At 34.2% G+C, this 18155-nt stretch overlaps 2 protein-coding genes across 4 annotated transcripts; both read left to right on the top strand.

Annotated features, from left to right (window-relative positions):
• Positions 1–420: 420 nt before the first annotated feature.
• LOC133673895 (putative ABC transporter B family member 8) lies at positions 421–6998 on the top strand. 2 transcript variants are annotated; one of them, XM_062094825.1, is made up of 9 exons: positions 421–789; positions 876–930; positions 1239–1417; positions 1648–2105; positions 3584–4124; positions 4274–4453; positions 4600–5883; positions 5992–6407; positions 6493–6998. In XM_062094825.1, the coding sequence occupies exons 1-9, from the start codon at positions 556–558 to the stop codon at positions 6842–6844; spliced, it is 3699 nt and encodes a 1232-aa protein (XP_061950809.1). In that variant the 5' UTR covers positions 421–555; the 3' UTR covers positions 6845–6998. The 2 variants fall into 2 exon arrangements, with proteins under 2 accessions (XP_061950809.1, XP_061950810.1); XM_062094826.1 differs by lacking the exons at positions 421–789; positions 876–930; positions 1239–1417 and adding an exon at positions 1504–1559.
• Positions 6999–14083: 7085 nt separating this feature from the next.
• LOC133674095 (2-oxoglutarate-Fe(II) type oxidoreductase hxnY-like) lies at positions 14084–17925 on the top strand. 2 transcript variants are annotated; one of them, XM_062095078.1, is made up of 11 exons: positions 14084–14372; positions 14493–14688; positions 14793–14894; positions 15001–15052; positions 15281–15402; positions 15503–15603; positions 15691–15749; positions 16499–16555; positions 16886–16931; positions 17085–17164; positions 17638–17925. In XM_062095078.1, exons 1-11 carry the CDS (start codon positions 14259–14261, stop codon positions 17720–17722), a joined length of 1014 nt encoding a protein of 337 aa, XP_061951062.1. In that variant the 5' UTR covers positions 14084–14258; the 3' UTR covers positions 17723–17925. The 2 variants fall into 2 exon arrangements, with proteins under 2 accessions (XP_061951062.1, XP_061951063.1); XM_062095079.1 differs by having other exon boundaries at positions 14086–14372; positions 14796–14894.
• The last annotated feature ends 230 nt before the right edge of the window (positions 17926–18155 follow it).

Genomic DNA, 18155 nt, shown 5'->3' with positions numbered 1-18155 from the left:
TAATCTTGATATTAGAATCTTGATGATTAAATGTTATGAATTTAAATTTTACTTTTTTCACTTTAATTAATAAAATAATAATGACAAAGGAATAGGCTTGGGCAAGCTCGAAGAGCTTTTAGGTATCATATCTTAAACAAACTAGACTAAAGCAAGCAAATATATAGGAATGGAAAAGGAAACATTACCAGGCAGGCCCAATTGGTCATAGTCATCTTTCTTGAAAACACTCTTTTTATCCTTGTCTTAAGCTTTGCTTGATGCTACAGAAAGTGACCACTATGAAAGAATGCCTTTCTTTAACCACCCCACATGAAACTTTATGACAAATTTGGGTCCGCTTCATGGAAAATCACCACTCACTTCTTGATCTACTCTTATATATATATATATATATATATATATTGATACGAGAGTATCAGTATTTGTTTGGGTTGAGGGAGTCAGGTCTCCAATGCACAAAACTTTGCCTTTTCTACCTCTTTCTTGGTGCTAGCTAGCCAGTACTGCAGCATCCTACAGGATCTTTGCACGAAGATTATTTTTGCGAGTAAAATGAATTCTCTAAAGAAGAACGAGAGGAGAGGAGAGGAGAGGAAGTCTATAGCCAATATCTTTAGATATGCAGATTGGAATGATATATTGCTTATGCTGCTGGGTACTATTGGAGCTATTGGAGATGGCATGTCTACAAATTGCTTACTGGTGTTTGCCAGCCGCATAATGAATAGCTTGGGTTATGGTCAGACACGACAAGATAATTACAATTTCATGGTTGAGGTCCAAAAGGTCAGTGACTTGCCAGTCAACATTTTCATTCCTCTATCTCTCTTGCTAACTAAAACACAGATTTCCTTTTTTGTTTCTGTCAACAGTGCAGTTTAGACTTTGTGTACTTGGGATTAGCGGTCATGGTGATGGCTTTTATGGGTAATCTCAACGGCACTAATTTGATCTATACACATGACTTTGCTTTTCTTTCTCAAGACAATTCTTGTTTGGAAAAGTGGTGCAAACATAATTCAATCCACTGTGTACCCAAAGAACACTCCAGGAACAAAAGGAGGCCGACAGCAAACGTCACTACAAACAATTACAGTAGAACACGAAATGAAAGCATCTTTTGGAACCCTAGATACTGACACTACCCCATTAAGAAAAACAAGTGATTAATTAAGTTGGTGAAAATTATTTCCTTGACTGTTGTTGCACTAAATCAGTTCATTTTATATTCACAGAGGGTTACTGTTGGAGTAAAACGAGCGAGAGACAGGTTTTGAAGATCCGATACAAGTATTTGGAAGCTATACTTCGACAAGAAGTTGGGTTCTATGATTCACAGGAAGCAACTACTTCAGAGATCATCAACAGCATATCAAACGATACTTCTCTCGTACAAGAAGTACTAAGTGAAAAGGTAAACTTAAGGTTTCGTCTATTTATGGACAGAAAACATCTTAAGTTCTATATATGAGGTAGATTGGCAAATCTGCTCCACCCCTTTCCTTTTGCTTCCCTTACAATCTTCCTTTGATGTACAAATGTTATGAAGGATGAAAGTACTCCAAGATCTCAAATTCTGTATTCATTTTTATTGATATTATTCTCATAGGAGCACTTATTTAACATCATCTCTAATGTTTTTAGGTGCCCATATTTTTGATGCACGCGTCTGTATTCTTCTCGGGACTTGCCTTTGCCACATACTTTTCATGGAGACTGTCTTTAGTAGCCTTCCCAACTCTTCTTCTTCTAATCATCCCTGGAATGATATACGGAAAATACCTTCTCTACTTGTCAAAGAAAGCTCGGACGGAGTATGGCAAAGCAAACTCCATCGTGGAGCGGGCATTAAGTTCCATCAAGACTATTTATTCATTCACTGCCGAGAAGAGAATCATCGATAGGTATTCAGAAATATTGGATAGAACAACAAAATTGGGAATCAAGCAGGGTATTGCCAAAGGTCTTGCTGTTGGGAGTACAGGGCTTTCTTTTGCAATATGGGCTTTCCTTGCTTGGTATGGAAGTCATTTGGTCATGTACAAAGGAGAAAGTGGAGGGAGGATCTATGCTGCTGGCATTTCCTTCATATTGAGTGGACTGTGAGTGGCTTTCTTTCATCATAACTTTAGATTTGTGCATGGTCAGTCTAAATATTGATATGTCTAGTGAGGTGCTACCTGCCAAGTGAATCTTCAGTAGATCCTTCTCAAATTATCCCTCATTATCAAAACAAACAAATAATTTCATGAAAAATATTAATAGGTTCATCGAAAGGTTTCAACATGTATATTCCTAAGTAGCCATAATTGAACCTACAATCCCTAGACTGGGAAAAGCTCTCCCCAACTTTAACAAAATTGTTATGATAGTATTGATTTGAGATTCCGATAGCATGTACACATTTTATATACAATCTGTCTCTGAACTTTGTGTCGGATCAAGGATTTCTTATTGTTAATTGATTACATATATATTAGATACTAGAAACATGAAGGGGTAGGGATTTAGTGGCAAGGCTTTAAGTATGCCTACTTTCTCATTTGAAATCTGTAAAATTGTGTCTTTTGATTTAGCTTTTCCAGCATATGTGTAGTTGGCACACTTTCTGAACTCAGTTGATGACAGAAAATGTAACCACCTTCCAGTTTTATCTCATGAGGATTACGATTAGACCAAGAATCTCTGGCACTTGTGATTCTTTGAAGCTTCATGGTAGTTTCTAGTTGTCAGTCCTGAAGCTGGACTTGGACCTTTAAATTGTGCCCTAAGCTCATCGAGGCTAAAGGACATGCAGCTCATAGGCCAACGGATCTGTCCACATTTGTTGAAAGCATCTACCAAAATGTTGTTTTCCTTCGTGAAACTGCCTTGCCCTAAACATTATCGAACCATTAGAATGTCTAATTTAAAGGCAAATTATTGCAGAAATAAATTTATTCATATATCTCACAAACTTTCCCCCGTACGCATGAGTTTTCACTTGCAGTACTATTTTTTTATGACCTCTACACTCACTTAAACTCTTAAAGGCACTGCCTGCGACTAATCTTTTAAAGGTATAGTCATGTCATTCTTTTATAAAGTGGAGAATTTGTAAGTAAAGAATTACCTTTGCCTTTTCTTCTTTTTATAAAGGGAGGAATGAAAAAAAAAAATGCTTGGTGTGTGATAGTAATGTCATCTACAGAAGTTCCAGTTAGGAAAAATTCAAAGGAAAAGAAGAAGAAAAACAGTCCAAGTACAAGGAAAGAAATTAAGCTTAGTGGGTTATTGTAAATGGATCGTCCATCAATCTTAAATATTAGTGGCACTAGATTGAACATTAAGTTGTTAACTAGCTTGTAATAGTAATTATTAATTGCTAGAAGTGAAGTAAATGATTATAAATGTTTTTTTTTTCCTTAAGAAAAGGAATGAAATCAAATGTTATGTTAAACATGTGTCTAGTTGTATGCATCAAAATGTTTTTCTGTAGAAGTTCCATGGAAATCACCATATCTAGCTACTAGACAGGATAATTAATGAAAACAATCCACTTTCTGAATCATTAATTATTTAGCAATTGAATTGTTTGCAGATCCCTTGGAATTGCACTTCCTGATCTGAAGTACTTCACAGAAGCTTCTGTTGCTGCTACACGGATATTCAAAAGGATTGATAGAGTTCCAGAAATCGATAGCGAAGACACAAAAGGACGTGTATTAGACAAAATCCAAGGCCAAATTGTATTCCAGAATGTCAGTTTCACATACCCTTGTCGTCCAGATGCCGTTGTTCTCAAAGATTTCAACCTGAAAGTTGAGGCAGGAAAAACAGTAGCTCTTGTTGGAGCAAGTGGGAGTGGAAAGTCCACAGCAATTGCGTTACTCCAGCGTTTCTATGATGTTGATAGTGGCATTGTCAAGATTGACGGTGTTGATCTAAGAACATTGAATTTGAAATGGATAAGAGGACAAATGGGTCTTGTTAGTCAAGACCATGCTTTGTTTGGGACTTCAATAAAAGAGAATATCATGTTTGGGAAGCTTGATGCCACCATGGATGAAATCATGGCTGCGGCTATGGCTGCAAATGCTCACAACTTTATAAGGCAGCTTCCAGAGGGGTATGAAACAAAGGTAATAATTTCTAGTCATTTTTCTATCAATCTACCTGAGATCGGTATAGTCATCTTAAAGGGTGTTTTTGCAGTCACTTGTGCAAAACAATTCCATATGTGCTAGTTCTTCGGTATAGTCATCTTAAAGGCAAGGCTTTTGTGTAATAGGTTGGTGAAAGAGGAGCACTCCTATCTGGGGGACAAAAGCAGCGAATTGCCATTGCTAGAGCAATAATCAAGAACCCTGTGATTCTCCTACTTGATGAAGCAACCAGTGCTCTTGACTCCGAATCAGAAACACTGGTCCAAAATGCACTTGATCAAGCCTCCATGGGAAGAACTACACTGGTAACTTCTACCATTTTTCCTTAAGAATTGTGAAAGAATAATGTATTGGAACCAGAAAGAATTCCTTCAAAATTGTTTTTAATTTTCTACCTGCTACAATCAGATCATCATTTCCCACTCTAACAATAACAATGAACAATCTTCAGGTTGTTGCACACAAGCTCTCTACAGTTCGAAATGCAGACCTCATTGCAGTCGTTGACAATGGTAGCATCATTGAAATAGGTTCCCACAATGATCTCATCAACATACAAAATGGCCACTATGCCAAACTAGCAAAGTTACAGAGACAATTCAGCTGTGATGAGCAAGAACAAAATCCTGAAATTCGCTTTTCTTCAGTTACTAGTAGTGCCGCTAGGAAAAGTACAGGAAAATCAAGTCCAGCCATCTTTGCTTCACCATTGCCTGTTGATGATAGCCCAAAACCAGTGCACATCCCCGCGCCTTCCTTCTCTCGGCTTCTTTCTTTAAATGCCCCTGAATGGAAGCAAGGCCTGATGGGAAGTATTTCAGCTATAACATTTGGTGCTGTGCAACCTGTCTATGCGTTAACCGTTGGTGGAATGATTGCAGCTTTCTTTGCACCAAACCATGATGAAGTGCGTGACCGAATACGTTTATACTCTTTAATATTCTGTTCTCTTTCCTTGTTCTCCATCATTATAAACCTTGTGCAACACTACAATTTTGCATACATGGGTGAGAGGCTAACCAAGAGAATTCGATTGAGAATGCTAGAGAAGATCTTGGGTTTTGAGACAGCTTGGTTTGATGAAGAGGAAAACTCTAGCGGGGCTTTATGTTTAAGATTGAGCGCTGAAGCCTCCATGGTTAAAACCCTTATCGCAGACAGAGTTTGTTTATTAGTTCAAACCACTTCTGCAGTTACTATAGCAATGATAATGGGGCTAGTCGTGGCTTGGAAGCTTGCAATTGTTATGATAGCGGTGCAACCCCTCACCATTCTGTGTTTCTACACGAAGAAAATTTTGCTGTCTAGTATTTCAACAAATTTTGTCAAGGCACAAAATCAAAGTACTCAAATTGCGGTGGAAGCGGTCTATAATCATAGAATTGTGACATCATTTGCAAGTGTGGGAAAGGTGCTTCAACTTTTTGACGAGGCTCAGGAGGAACCAAGGAAGGAGGGCAGGAAAAAGTCGTGGCTAGCAGGAATTGGCATGGGATCTGCTCAGTGCCTAACTTTCATGTCATGGGCTCTAGACTTCTGGTTTGGAGGTACTCTAGTGGAAAAGGGAGAGATATCGGCAGGAGATGTGTTCAAGACATTTTTCATTTTAGTGAGCACCGGGAAGGTTATAGCTGAGGCAGGGAGCATGACTTCAGATTTATCCAAAGGTTCAACAGCAGTGGCTTCTGTGTTCAAGATTCTGGACAGGCAATCCCTGATTCCAGGTTCTTACCATGTAAGTTACATTTCTTGCACGCTGAAAATAATTTTGAAGTTAATTTTGGCATATATAGATTATTGTGGCACAAGTTTTGTGCATTAAACAGCTTGCAATTTCTGATAGGCCGGTGATGGAAGTAGTGGAACAAAGTTGGAAAAACTAGGTGGCAAGATAGAGATGAAGAATATTGATTTTGCATATCCAAGCCGGCCGGAGACCCTAATACTTCGGCAGTTCTGCTTGGAGGTGAAGCCAGGCACTAGCGTTGGACTAGTAGGAAAAAGTGGATGTGGAAAATCAACCGTGATTGGTTTGATTCAAAGATTCTACGATGTCGAGAAGGGGTCAGTAAGAGTAGATGGAGTGGACATAAGGGAACTAGACATCCAATGGTTCAGGAAGCGCACGGCTCTTGTTAGTCAAGAACCCGTGTTATATTCAGGAAGCATCCGCGAAAACATCATGTTCGGGAAGCTTGATGCGTCCGAGAATGAGGTGGTGGAGGCTGCAAGAGCAGCGAATGCTCATGAGTTTATCTCGTAAGTCTTACTGAGTGTTTAGCTCCATGCATGTCTAAACAAATTATGTGATAATAAACTTCTGAAACTTTGTAATTCTGTGTAGATCACTCAAAGAAGGGTATGAAACAGAATGCGGTGAAAGAGGAGTGCAGCTATCGGGAGGGCAAAAGCAAAGAATAGCAATAGCAAGAGCTATACTTCGCAACCCAACCATCCTATTACTAGACGAGGCAACGAGCGCTCTCGATGTGCAATCTGAGCAGGTTGTGCAAGAAGCACTGGACCGAATCATGGTTAGAAGGACGACGATTGTGGTAGCTCATCGGCTTAACACTATAAAGAATCTAGATTCCATTGCCTTCGTCGCCGATGGAAAGGTGATGGAGCGAGGAACCTACGCTCAACTAAAGAACAAGAAAGGTGCCTTCTTTGACTTAGCTAGTCTTCAGACTTAGATGTACACACTTGCGCATTAATTGTAGCACCTACGTGTGTTTATTAGCATGATAAGAAGCTTGGAAGGATTCTGGGATGGAATTACTACTGCTTGAAGAACTGTAAAATAAACACGTGCTTCCATACGTAATTAAATTCTCTTATGTTCCTTCCTATGATGTTTTTAAAAGTTCTACATTAGTTGTAGACTTACAATTCAGCATTGTTGAGTTGGAAAGCCTAATCGATTGAATAGGAGCATAAAAAATTATCCAAAAAAGTGGTTTAAAAATATTCAATCAAAATATATACTAATTTCACTAAAAATTAACAAATATAAATAAAAATACTGACAGATTTTTTCTATCGATATATTGTGATGACTTTTACCGACATAATTTTTCATCCTTGTATTCATCAGTAAATACTAACAGAAAAACTCTCACAATATATACCGAGAGAATTGCAGTGGAAAAATAAAAAAAAAAAAGATCAAATAGTACGATGACATGTAACTTTTACATGAGGCATTATTGATGGAATTAACCCAACGGTAAAGTACATCTGTAAATATGCTGATAAAAAAATTTTCTTGGTATATACTAAGGAAATTACAAAAGATATTACAGTGAGATTTAAAAGGGCAAATTGTATGGTGACATGATATTTTTCCCGACAGAATGATCGATGGAGTTACTGACAAAATAATTATGTTGATAATATCGTCAGTAATATTTAATTTATAACCTGACAATTGACCTACCTCTCACCCTCCCTCATTTCTCCTTCTTCCTTATGCAATTTTTTTTTTTGGCAATAAACAGTCACCCCTTCCCCTAATCTAACACAATTCAACCTCACACTTCAAATTCAGTCACATCAAATTCAGTCACCACAATACTAAGTTTATTAGATTCGTATTTTAATTCAAATTTTATTAAGATTCTCCACTTTAAGTAAACAAATTTTTAGTTGGTTTATCGCTGGTGACCATGTTTTTCCCTCTTTTCTCTCTCCTGCCTTTAGAAAAGCAGGTCCTCATTGTTATTGGTATTTCAAATCCAATCCTTTTTGTTTTGATTTTAGTATTTTTTTATTTTTTATTTTGTTAAAGTTTTATTTATTTTCAATTTAACCATTGGTTTCTAATTTGTATATGTAATATGTTTTGATTTAGTCTTTCTGCTTTTAATTTTTTTTTGTCCTTTTATCAAAATTTTTATTGTTTTTAATTTTATCCTTCAAATCAAGTTTATGATTTTGTTTTGTTTTTTCAATAAGAATAATAATGATTTTCAATTTGGTCCTCCTTCTTTTGATTTCTTATCATTATTCTTGGCTATTTTGTCAAAATTTTTATAATTTTGAGTTCTATCATTCAAATAAACTTAAGGTTTTTTTTTTCAATAATGATAATGATGATATTATTATTAATGATAGTAATGATGATGATGATTCTAATAGTGGTGGTAGTGATGGTGGTAAAAATAAAATGAATAATAATATTAATAATAGTAGCAGCAACAATAATTAAATTAATAATAGTGGTGGTGGTGGTGGTGGTAATAATAATAATAATAATAGTGATGATATGAGAAGTGGTAGTTTATTATAATGATGATAAAAGTGATAATGATTGTAATTTTAATAATAATAGTAATGATTGTGATAATAACAACAATAATAATAACATAAATAATTGATGATGGTGATGATAGTCATTAAAATAATAATAATAGTAGTAATAGTAGTAATCTGAATAGGAAATTTATCAAAATATCCCAGCTTTGAAATTACTATACTTTTATTGTAAGCAATATTTTATATATATTTTTAACTTTATTTCAATAACTATATATTATTATTATTATATTTTTTTTAAAAAAATAAGAGGGTTCTGTCCGGCGAGGAAGCAGCACAACTGCACGAGCACCGAGAACAGTTATTTATATGTTCATACATACGAGCTCCAGACACGAGGACTTCCAGAGCAGTGATTGAAGATATTTGTTACTGTCACATGCATTGAGAAGGCAATAACTCAGGTCGGTTGCCTGAAAAAAGTTGACCTAAAATCGATATATCCAACCTGGTACGTCAAGTCACTATCCATTTTACTCAGTTAAGATTCAATTTGATACATCAGTTTGAAGGAAGTGATTTAACTCAGTAGGCGAAAACGGGGTCGAGAAATCTCGAATGATTTGCTGCAGTTTCTGGACGTTAGCCTCCGAGGAAAAACAAAAACAATATGGGCGAGGACCTACAAGAAGCATTCAAATCTGGCCACATCTCTCTACTGTTCAAGTTTTTTTTTTATCATGAACTGTAGAAATTTATTCTTAAAGAATATCAAGATTCCATGCATGCACCTGGTCTGCTTTAAAATTAAAACCCATTTCAAACTCACTAATCTGTTCTTTGGAAGTCGGTGGACGGCTGGAAGCTTCCTGTGGCTCACCGTTTCTGACATTATTTTTCATATAAAACATATCTATCATAGGATTAAGCACATACCCTTTTGCATCATCAATCTTTTCCTTACTTCTATATATATATATTCTTGAAGGAGATCATGTTGTCGATGATAATTTTTTCAAAGAAGGGTGTGCCAACTGGCTTTTACTGTTTTTGCATCCTTGTGTTAACCCAAGCCCTATAGTTGGGTGCCACGATTTGTGGGAGAGTAGCCAATCCTTTCAATGAAGTTGGTGAAGTGGGTTAAAAGCCTTGATCCAGAAGTTGAGGTCTAGAGCATGAATAAGGAAACAGGACTTCGTTTGGCTCTGCCAGTTGGTCTCCCTGAAGTTCTGTTTCACGCCAAATTAAGCCTTTGAAACTTGCCATGCGAAGGAATACAAGTTTAATAATATAGATGGCAGGTCATATATATATTCGAATTTCTACATTTAGGTCTTCCAATCTTGTTAAAATATTTGTTTTTTATGAGATTATCCCGATCTCATAACTCGATTACAAGTTTGATATGTTAACCTGAGTTGACTATGTTTATTTTCTAGGGTTCTAATTGAATAATTTTTTTAATTGGATTTCATAATATTTTTTTATTTGCTTTCATGGAGTTATCTCGATCTCATGATCCGAATCGCTACTATGGCAGGTTGACCTAGGTTAACTCTATTTATTTTCTTGGGTAATTTTTTAATTGAATAATTTTTTTTTCAATTTCACCCTCCAACAACTCAATCTTCTTCTTTTTATTTTATTTTTCAATTTTATCTTTCAATATTAGGTTGTTTTCAAATTTGGTTTCGTATTTTTTTTTCAATTTGTTTTCTGTGAAGTTATTCTGATCTCATAAATTTATTTTTGTTCTCTTGATTTCAACCTTTAATATTGAATTTGTTGGGAAAGGAGTTTTATAAATTTTTTTTATTTTTTTATAATGTTATGTCGGTCTCATAATCCAACTCTTGGGTTTAACAGGATAGTCTAGGTTGACTTAAATTGTTTTTTTTAATTGATTTTATTTTATTTTATCTTTTGAAATTGGGTTGGTTGGAAATTGAACTTCATAATTATTTTTTCAATTTGCTTTCTATAGGGTTATCCCGATCTCGTGACCCAGGTTAACTTGGGTTTTTTTTTTGTCATTTTTTGATTAAAATTAGGTTAGTTCGAAATTGAGCTTCATAAATTTTGTTCAATTTGTTTTCTATAAGGTTATCCCGATCTTGTGACTCAGGTTAACTTGGGTAGTTTTTTTATCCCTTTTTTTATTAAAATTGGGTTGGTTGAAAATTAAGTTTCATAATATATATTTTTTTCAATTTTATCTTTCAACATTGAGTTGATTAGAAATTGACCTTCAAAATTTATTTTGATTTGTTTTCTATAGAGTTATCATGGTCTTATAACTCAGGTCGTAGATTTAATTAACATGTTAACTCAGGCAATTCAATATGTCGCTATCTCAATATTTAAAAAAAAATATATCATTTAATATATCATCGTATCAATATTTAAAAAAGATGTCATCCAATATATATCATATTTATATTTTATGATTAAAAGAATTTTATTAAAAAATACATCATCAATCAGCACTTTGACAATTTTTTGATATTAAAAAGAAATTGATGCAATCCACGACAAAACACGGGTCAATTATCCAATGCATTTTCATTAATTTCTCGTCATATCTAATTAACAAAGAAATTGAACGATAGTTAACTATGAGCTTAGATTGAATCTGGTCTGCAAACACACAGAAATTTAATTAGTATTGATAATTTTAAATAATTAAGTGATGCTAATTAATTGCACCAAAACTATTTGGAAAGAAATAGTCCAAATAATTAAGTGATGCTAATTAACTGCACCAAAAATATTTTCATTTTCCTTTTTCGTTTTGGGCTCATAGCACCCTACAAGAGAGATAGTCTTTGTTCCAGGCTGCATAGCTGCTAAACTCTGCAACTTGGAGAAGAACATAGACAGGGCAAAGCCCGAAACATCCTTATAATCAAACTGCAACCCAATGTACAAGTCTATAGACGACCTTCTACAGGCCTTCATCAGTCATCATGCATGCGTTGTTCTTCATTTTTTAAAATTTTATTCAATGTTAATTATTTTTCCTTCAACAAAGTCGGTATACTACATTTAATAATTAATTCTTAAAAAAAGTATTAATAGTAAATCAAATTTTATAAATATATATTAAAAAAATGAAGGCTTAGAAAATCAAATAGATTGAGGTGAGGTGAGGTGCTCAGATTAGATTTTAATGGAAGATTAGGTACTTAAATATGCGTTTAATCTATTTTTAATCTGGCTCTACTCTTTTGTCCTATGGCATGAGGCAGCATTCATATCATAAAAACAATAGAACTTACACACAAGTATCACATTAGAGAGGGGGAAAAGCCGAGCAACTCGAAGATAACATTAAAATATTTAGGTATTTGAAATAGAAAATCAACAAAAGATTGGGTTATCAAATTAATTTGGAGTTTTCTCTAATTACTATCTTGAGTTGAATATTTCGTTGAAGGTTTTCTTTTCTCCTTTTTTTTTTTAAATTTTTTTTTAGCAACCAAGATATTCTCCTTCATATTTGAACATTGGGATTATCCACCCTATAATTTGTGCGTCTATAAAATATTTATCCTCACAAAAAAATCATGGAGTGATTTCGAAACATATCTTGAGAAATTATGAATCATTTAATGGTAGCATTAACTTCGATTTACTTAACATATGATAGCTAAATGTTAATTATATATTGATTTCAAATTTACCATTTTGGAAAAAAAATATATATATATATATATATATAATTTTTTTATTAATGTGGATATTCATGTCAGTTTGTGTATATCTTAATTAATTTTATCACTTTTAAAATTAATGATCATATAAGTTTTTAATGACCATGATGTTTATAAGATTTGAATCGGTAATTTTTAAAAATTTAAGCAAAAAGTTGCCACAGCCAATTGATGCGATGGTGCCCTGATTAATTAGATGTCCACACTCCACATGTTGTGATTAATTTCTCTTCTAGAAGTTTCTGCAAATTGGACCACAGACGCCACATTGTTATCCTTTCCTCCATAGCAGCTTCTGTAGAAGTTTCCCTTTCCATGAAATGTCATTTCGAAACTACAAATTCCACGACAAAATCCTCTCTCTCATGGCATGGCCACTGTATCCAACACCCTCTTGAGATGTCTAGCTGACATAAAAGCTTATGAGGCTCTAACTTTGCCCGAGAATGTAAGCCAGCATATTCAAAGAAATTAATTTGGCCACTGCTAGCTAACAGAACTCAACACGTCGGAATTTAAATTTGTTATTCAATAATTATGAGTTTAAATTATTTTTCGAGAGCTTACATAATCATTAATTTTAATATTTATAAGATTAATCAAGATAAACATGAACTTACCGATGTCTTAAAAATCATCTCTAATAAGTATGAAACTTCTTCTTCTTCTTCTTCTTTTGCTGTAGAACGCTGTAAAAGAAAACGTTTTGCATGGCCGTCTCTCTCCAGTCAAGGACATCAAAGTAGAAACATGGCACTTTTTCTTCCTTCCCGGAACCACTAGGGCAGAAATTGGTCCCACTTGGATGGCTTTTTTGTCATTTTCAATCATTTTTTGCAGTCTATTTTATTTTCTGTTGAACTTCGTCCACCTTAAGTGTCCAATAAATAAATTATACTATTTCTTTCAAATTGAAAAAAAAAAAAAATTCCACCAGAGACTAAAGTGCCCAATAAACTATTTGTGGGCCCGTGACTGGACGCGCAGCGCCTCCAGGAGAGGTCATGAGACGTTGCAGTTTCCTAGCAATTCACTGGTAAAAGGGTTTGAAACGGTGGAAGAGTTATTTTTTAAAATGATTTTTGTTTAAAAATATATTTAAATAATATATTTTATTTTTTAAAATTTAATTAATATCAGTATATTAAAATAATTTATAAATATATTAAAAAAACTTAATTTTAAGTAAAAAAAAATTAATTTTTAAAAAAAACGCGCATCCAGCAGGCGTGTTATCAAACACGTTCTAAATATAATTTACTAGAATTTATTGTAATGAGTTTAAAAATAAAAAAAATTCACATAATTCCTTAAATATAATATGTTTCATTTAGAACTTTTAATTCTTTCAATTTTTCATGTTCATCTCTTTATCCTTTCATTAAAGAACAATTTACTTTTTTTTTAAAGAATATTTGTTATTATAGTAACGATTACTTTTCAAAATACTTTTCGTTTAAAAACGCATTGAAATAATGTTTTTTTTAAAAAAATTATTTGTGACATTTTCATATTAAAACAATCTAAAAACAACAAAAAAACAAATTTGAAAAAAAATTAACTTTTTACAAAAATATTTTCCAAGAGTAAAAACAAATGAGACATAACAAGACCAAACTAAATTAACTTATTTAACTTGTAACCCGAGCTTTAGATCGAATCTCGGATGAGTTAATGATAGTACTAGATATATTTTTTATTTTTTTGATAAGCACACGAGAATGAATTGTTTTTTAATGAGATAAAAAAAAGAACCATTTAATCTAGGATTAAAAGATTCACAATATATAGTTTTACATATCATAACCTAACTTAAAAAATGCCTTACTAATAATAATATATGGTAGCTAAATAAGAAATAGCAAGATATCATAAATAAAAATGAAAGTGGACGTTAAACAATCATGAACCGACGAAAGGATGTTGGAATCTGTCTTTAAGAATTAAAGAAATAACCTAACCCTGACAGTGTAGGGGAGAGAGAGAGTTCATGCTATCAGCAAAAGTTAAAAAAGAAGGAAACGACATCGTTAGCTCTGGATTCCACCCTCGCCTATAAATACTTGGTTCGATGAGAGGAATTCTCGAAACTTGAGGCCCTCGAAATCCGCACTCTCTCAAAAGGAAAAAAGAAAAAAGAATGGAGAATATGCCGAAGCAGGATGATACTCCCGCGTCTACCACAATTTCCTTCCTTAATTGCATCGATCTTTCAACCCCTGATGTCCAGCAATCTGTTTCCCTTCTCAAACAGGTAATTTAAAATATAATCTCTTTCCTTCTTGTCCAATCAAAGTTGTCATTCGTTTTATTCACTCCTTGTTGATTAATTAATTAGTTAGTAAATGTTTAAATATGGTTTTGTTTTGCATAGGCGTGTTTGGATTGTGGATTTTTTTACGTGACAAATCATGGGATAAGCCAAGAATTCATGGAGGAGGTGTTTTCGCAGAGTAAGAAATTTTTTGAATTGCCATTGAGTGAGAAAATGAAGGTTTTAAGGAATGAGAAGCATAGGGGTTATACTCCTGTTCTGGATGAGCTCTTGGATCCTGATAATCAAATTCATGGTTCGTTTCTTTTCCTTTTTAATTCGGAATTGTTACCTTTTCTTTTCTTTTATGAATTTATCAACATAAAATGATTTTTTGTTTTTGGATGTATTGTATGGTAGTAGGAGACTATAAGGAGGGGTATTACATTGGAGTTGAAGTCCCTGAAGATGATCCTGAAGCTGACAAACCTTTTTATGGGCCCAATGTCTGGCCTTCAGATGGTATTTCCTTTTTCTTTTTCTTTTTTTTTAATCCACGAAAAGATTTTTCTTCTTTGGAAAAGATAAAGTTTGATCTTGCAATTTCTTTTGGTGGTTGGTGTCTCAGTTATTTTGCCTGGATGGAGGCAGACTATGGAGAAGTTTCATCAACAAGCACTGTAAGCTCTTGCAAACATATATGAAAACGTTAAGGATGTTTTTAAACGATGTGAATCTCAGTTATCTATGCATGACGTGTGATTTAGACCCTACACGCAAATGATTACATGTCATGCAAGGACATTTGGCATTAGACACTTGTGTCGCTTCAAAGACTTCATCTTGTTTTTTTCATCATTTGGTTTCTATTCCATTTGAAATTTTAATTTAGTTTCTTATAAATGCAGAGGGGTGGCTAGAGCAGTAGCTAGGATCATAGCACTTGCGCTTGATCTGGAGGCTGATTTCTTTGATGAGCCAGAAATGCTTGGACATCCAATTGCAGTCATGCGTTTGCTGCACTATGCAGGTTGAACTTTTAAATAATTTAATTAAATGTTATGGAATGTAGCGTAGACCATTCTCCAATCAAGTACAATTTATATCTTGTTTCATTGTTTGGTCTTCAGGTCAGATTTCCGATCCCTCAAAAGGATTATATGGGGCTGGAGCACATTCTGATTATGGTCTGATTACCCTCTTAGCCACTGATGATGTTTATGGCCTCCAAGTATGAACAATTTGTAAATTTTGTATATATAGCATCTTTTTTTTCACAGTTTTATTAGTCGTCATAATTCTTTCGATTTTCTTGCAGATATGCAAGGATAAAGATGCTCAACCTCAAGTATGGGAATTTGTAGCACCACTGAAGGGGTGAGCATCTGTAGGACTATTGCAGATTTGTATTATCTATGATAGAAATGGACTGATACTTGTCAGACTAGCTGTTCTGGAGCTGTAGTAAATTATGGAATCTATTACATATCCATTTCCATGTCTATATTTTACCTCCAACTGTGTAAATAATTACATACCATAATCTTACATGTTTTGAAACGGAAACCTGGTATGTTGAATTCCAATTTATAGGGTAACATCTGCTTTGATGGAAACCATTAGCTCTACTTCAAAATTATGCTTTATGAAATAATGGCTATTGAATTGTTGATTTGTTCAAGAATATCTAGTAGAAGTATAAACTTAAGTTGCAAGTAGGTAGTAGAGATACAAAAGTCTTCAAGGTCCTGTTTTTTAATAATTTGGAAACAGGTTCTGGGACTCCAGGAAAAAAATTTAACAGTAAAAAAAAAAGGATGCAATAATATGGTCAAACCTTTAGAATCTCAAGGAGTGTAGTCAAGTTATTGGTTCATGAACTTGAACACTTCTTCTCCAGCATTTTGTCTGTTACGTGGTGTGCTCAATTTCTAGAATGTTATTTGGGAGAGAGTTTATAATAGAACGCAAACTATTCACTACTCATCTGTACTCCTTTTATGCTCTGGTGTTGCTAAAAGTTTAGAATCACAGCAGAGTACACACCTGTACCAAAGAAATAGTTGAGGGAACTTTCTACATCCAGGAATATTGACATTCTTTTCTCTTTGGCTAATCTTGAACAGAGCATTTATAGTGAATCTTGGTGACATGCTGGAGCGCTGGAGCAACTGTATTTTCAAGTAACTTTCGTGCTTTACATAGTTTCCATTAATTCCATTTTCATTCCGCACTCAAAATGAGACGTAAATGCTTAACTAAAGCAGATCTTTAGCATATTTGCAAAGGGGAATGACATATGATGAATTTCTAAACATTAATTAAGAGGTCTGATTGTCATGAAGATGAAACTACCATAATGGTGCTACAGTTACTTTTTTCATTATTGATTATTGTCATATTTATTTTTCCATCATTTCTTGAGAATTTACAGTTTTATTTATTTTTACCTTTTTTGCATTTCTTTTTACCCTCTCTCAGCATAATCATGTCCTCTACCTGATATTACACAGGTCCACGTTGCACAGAGTTCTAGGGAATGGTCAAGAGCGATATTCTGTAAGGATACCTTTTTTCTTCTTTTTTAATCTTCTTTTACCTTTCAGCCGGATTGCCTCGTGTGCCTTTTAAATGTCTAAGTTCCCATAATGCAAAGTTCTTATTTTGTTTGCTTGCAATCTCAAAGTTTCTCATTTCTTTTTCCTGTGGCAGATTGCCTATTTTGTGGAACCCAGTCATGAATGCCTCGTGGAATGCTTGCCAACCTGCAAGTCAGAAAAAAACCCCCCCAAGTAAGTTCAACTCTCAATAATTTCTGTAGAATGGCTGAAATAGTTGCAGTTGCAAACTCAGCATCTTGCATCTACAATAATTTGTTATAGATAGCAGATAGCCATCATGTCAAGCCCAATGATTTGTGATGTTGATACGTGAAAAGTGACTTAGGATTGCAGGATACATAATTCACGTGGTTGCTGGAGGCACCAGGATGCTTGCTTTTCGGAGTTGAGCATGATAATTGTTTTCTTCTTGAGGCAAATTAAAAAATAAATTAGATGTTGAATTTGAATCCATCCTGCTGTCTCACTTCCATACAGCATAGTTTTGCGTGTAAGAAATCATTTCCATGCAATTGTTTACTGACGGTTAGTAATGTGATGAGTATAGACTGTAGAAAATTGCGTGGCAGATTTATTTCTTCCTTTCTTCTTTATAAGAGCGTGCACACAGTTGCATGAACTTCTGGGTGTATTTCTTTCACCAGGTTTCCTCCTATCAAATGTGAGGCTTACCTTAGCCAACGCTACAAGGATACTCATGCTGATCTGAAAGTATACAACAAACATTAAAGTTGAGCTTGCCAGGACTAACATTTCAAATCTACTCCGGCAAGTGATTATTGCCATCAGAGCCCTCAAATCCGGTGACGCTCCGCCGCGCCAAGGGGTGGCTTTCTCTTAGGTGTAATATTGTACCACTATTGATTTATAGCATCCATCGATCATGAAGAATGTACTTCGTTTTCAATAATTAGTTAATTCTTAATTGTTCACACCATGATCTTTAACAAGTCTCTAGACCTGAATGGCGAGTTCAATGTATAATTGAATTAACTGGAATTTAAAGGATGAAAATCAAAGACAATAAGAATCTGGGATTTTATTAAATTGAAAGAAATCGACCCACAAAGATCCAAGACAAGGAATTTTATGGGCAGATTCAAGGTATCAAACAAAATAGCATTTGAATCTTAAATGGATTTGATTGAAAGCTTAAACAAAG

The sequence above is a fragment of the Populus nigra genome, chromosome 15 (assembly GCF_951802175.1).
Source record: "Populus nigra chromosome 15, ddPopNigr1.1, whole genome shotgun sequence".
NCBI lineage: Eukaryota > Viridiplantae > Streptophyta > Magnoliopsida > Malpighiales > Salicaceae > Populus > Populus nigra.
This window is presented reverse-complemented; position numbering and strand designations above follow the sequence as displayed.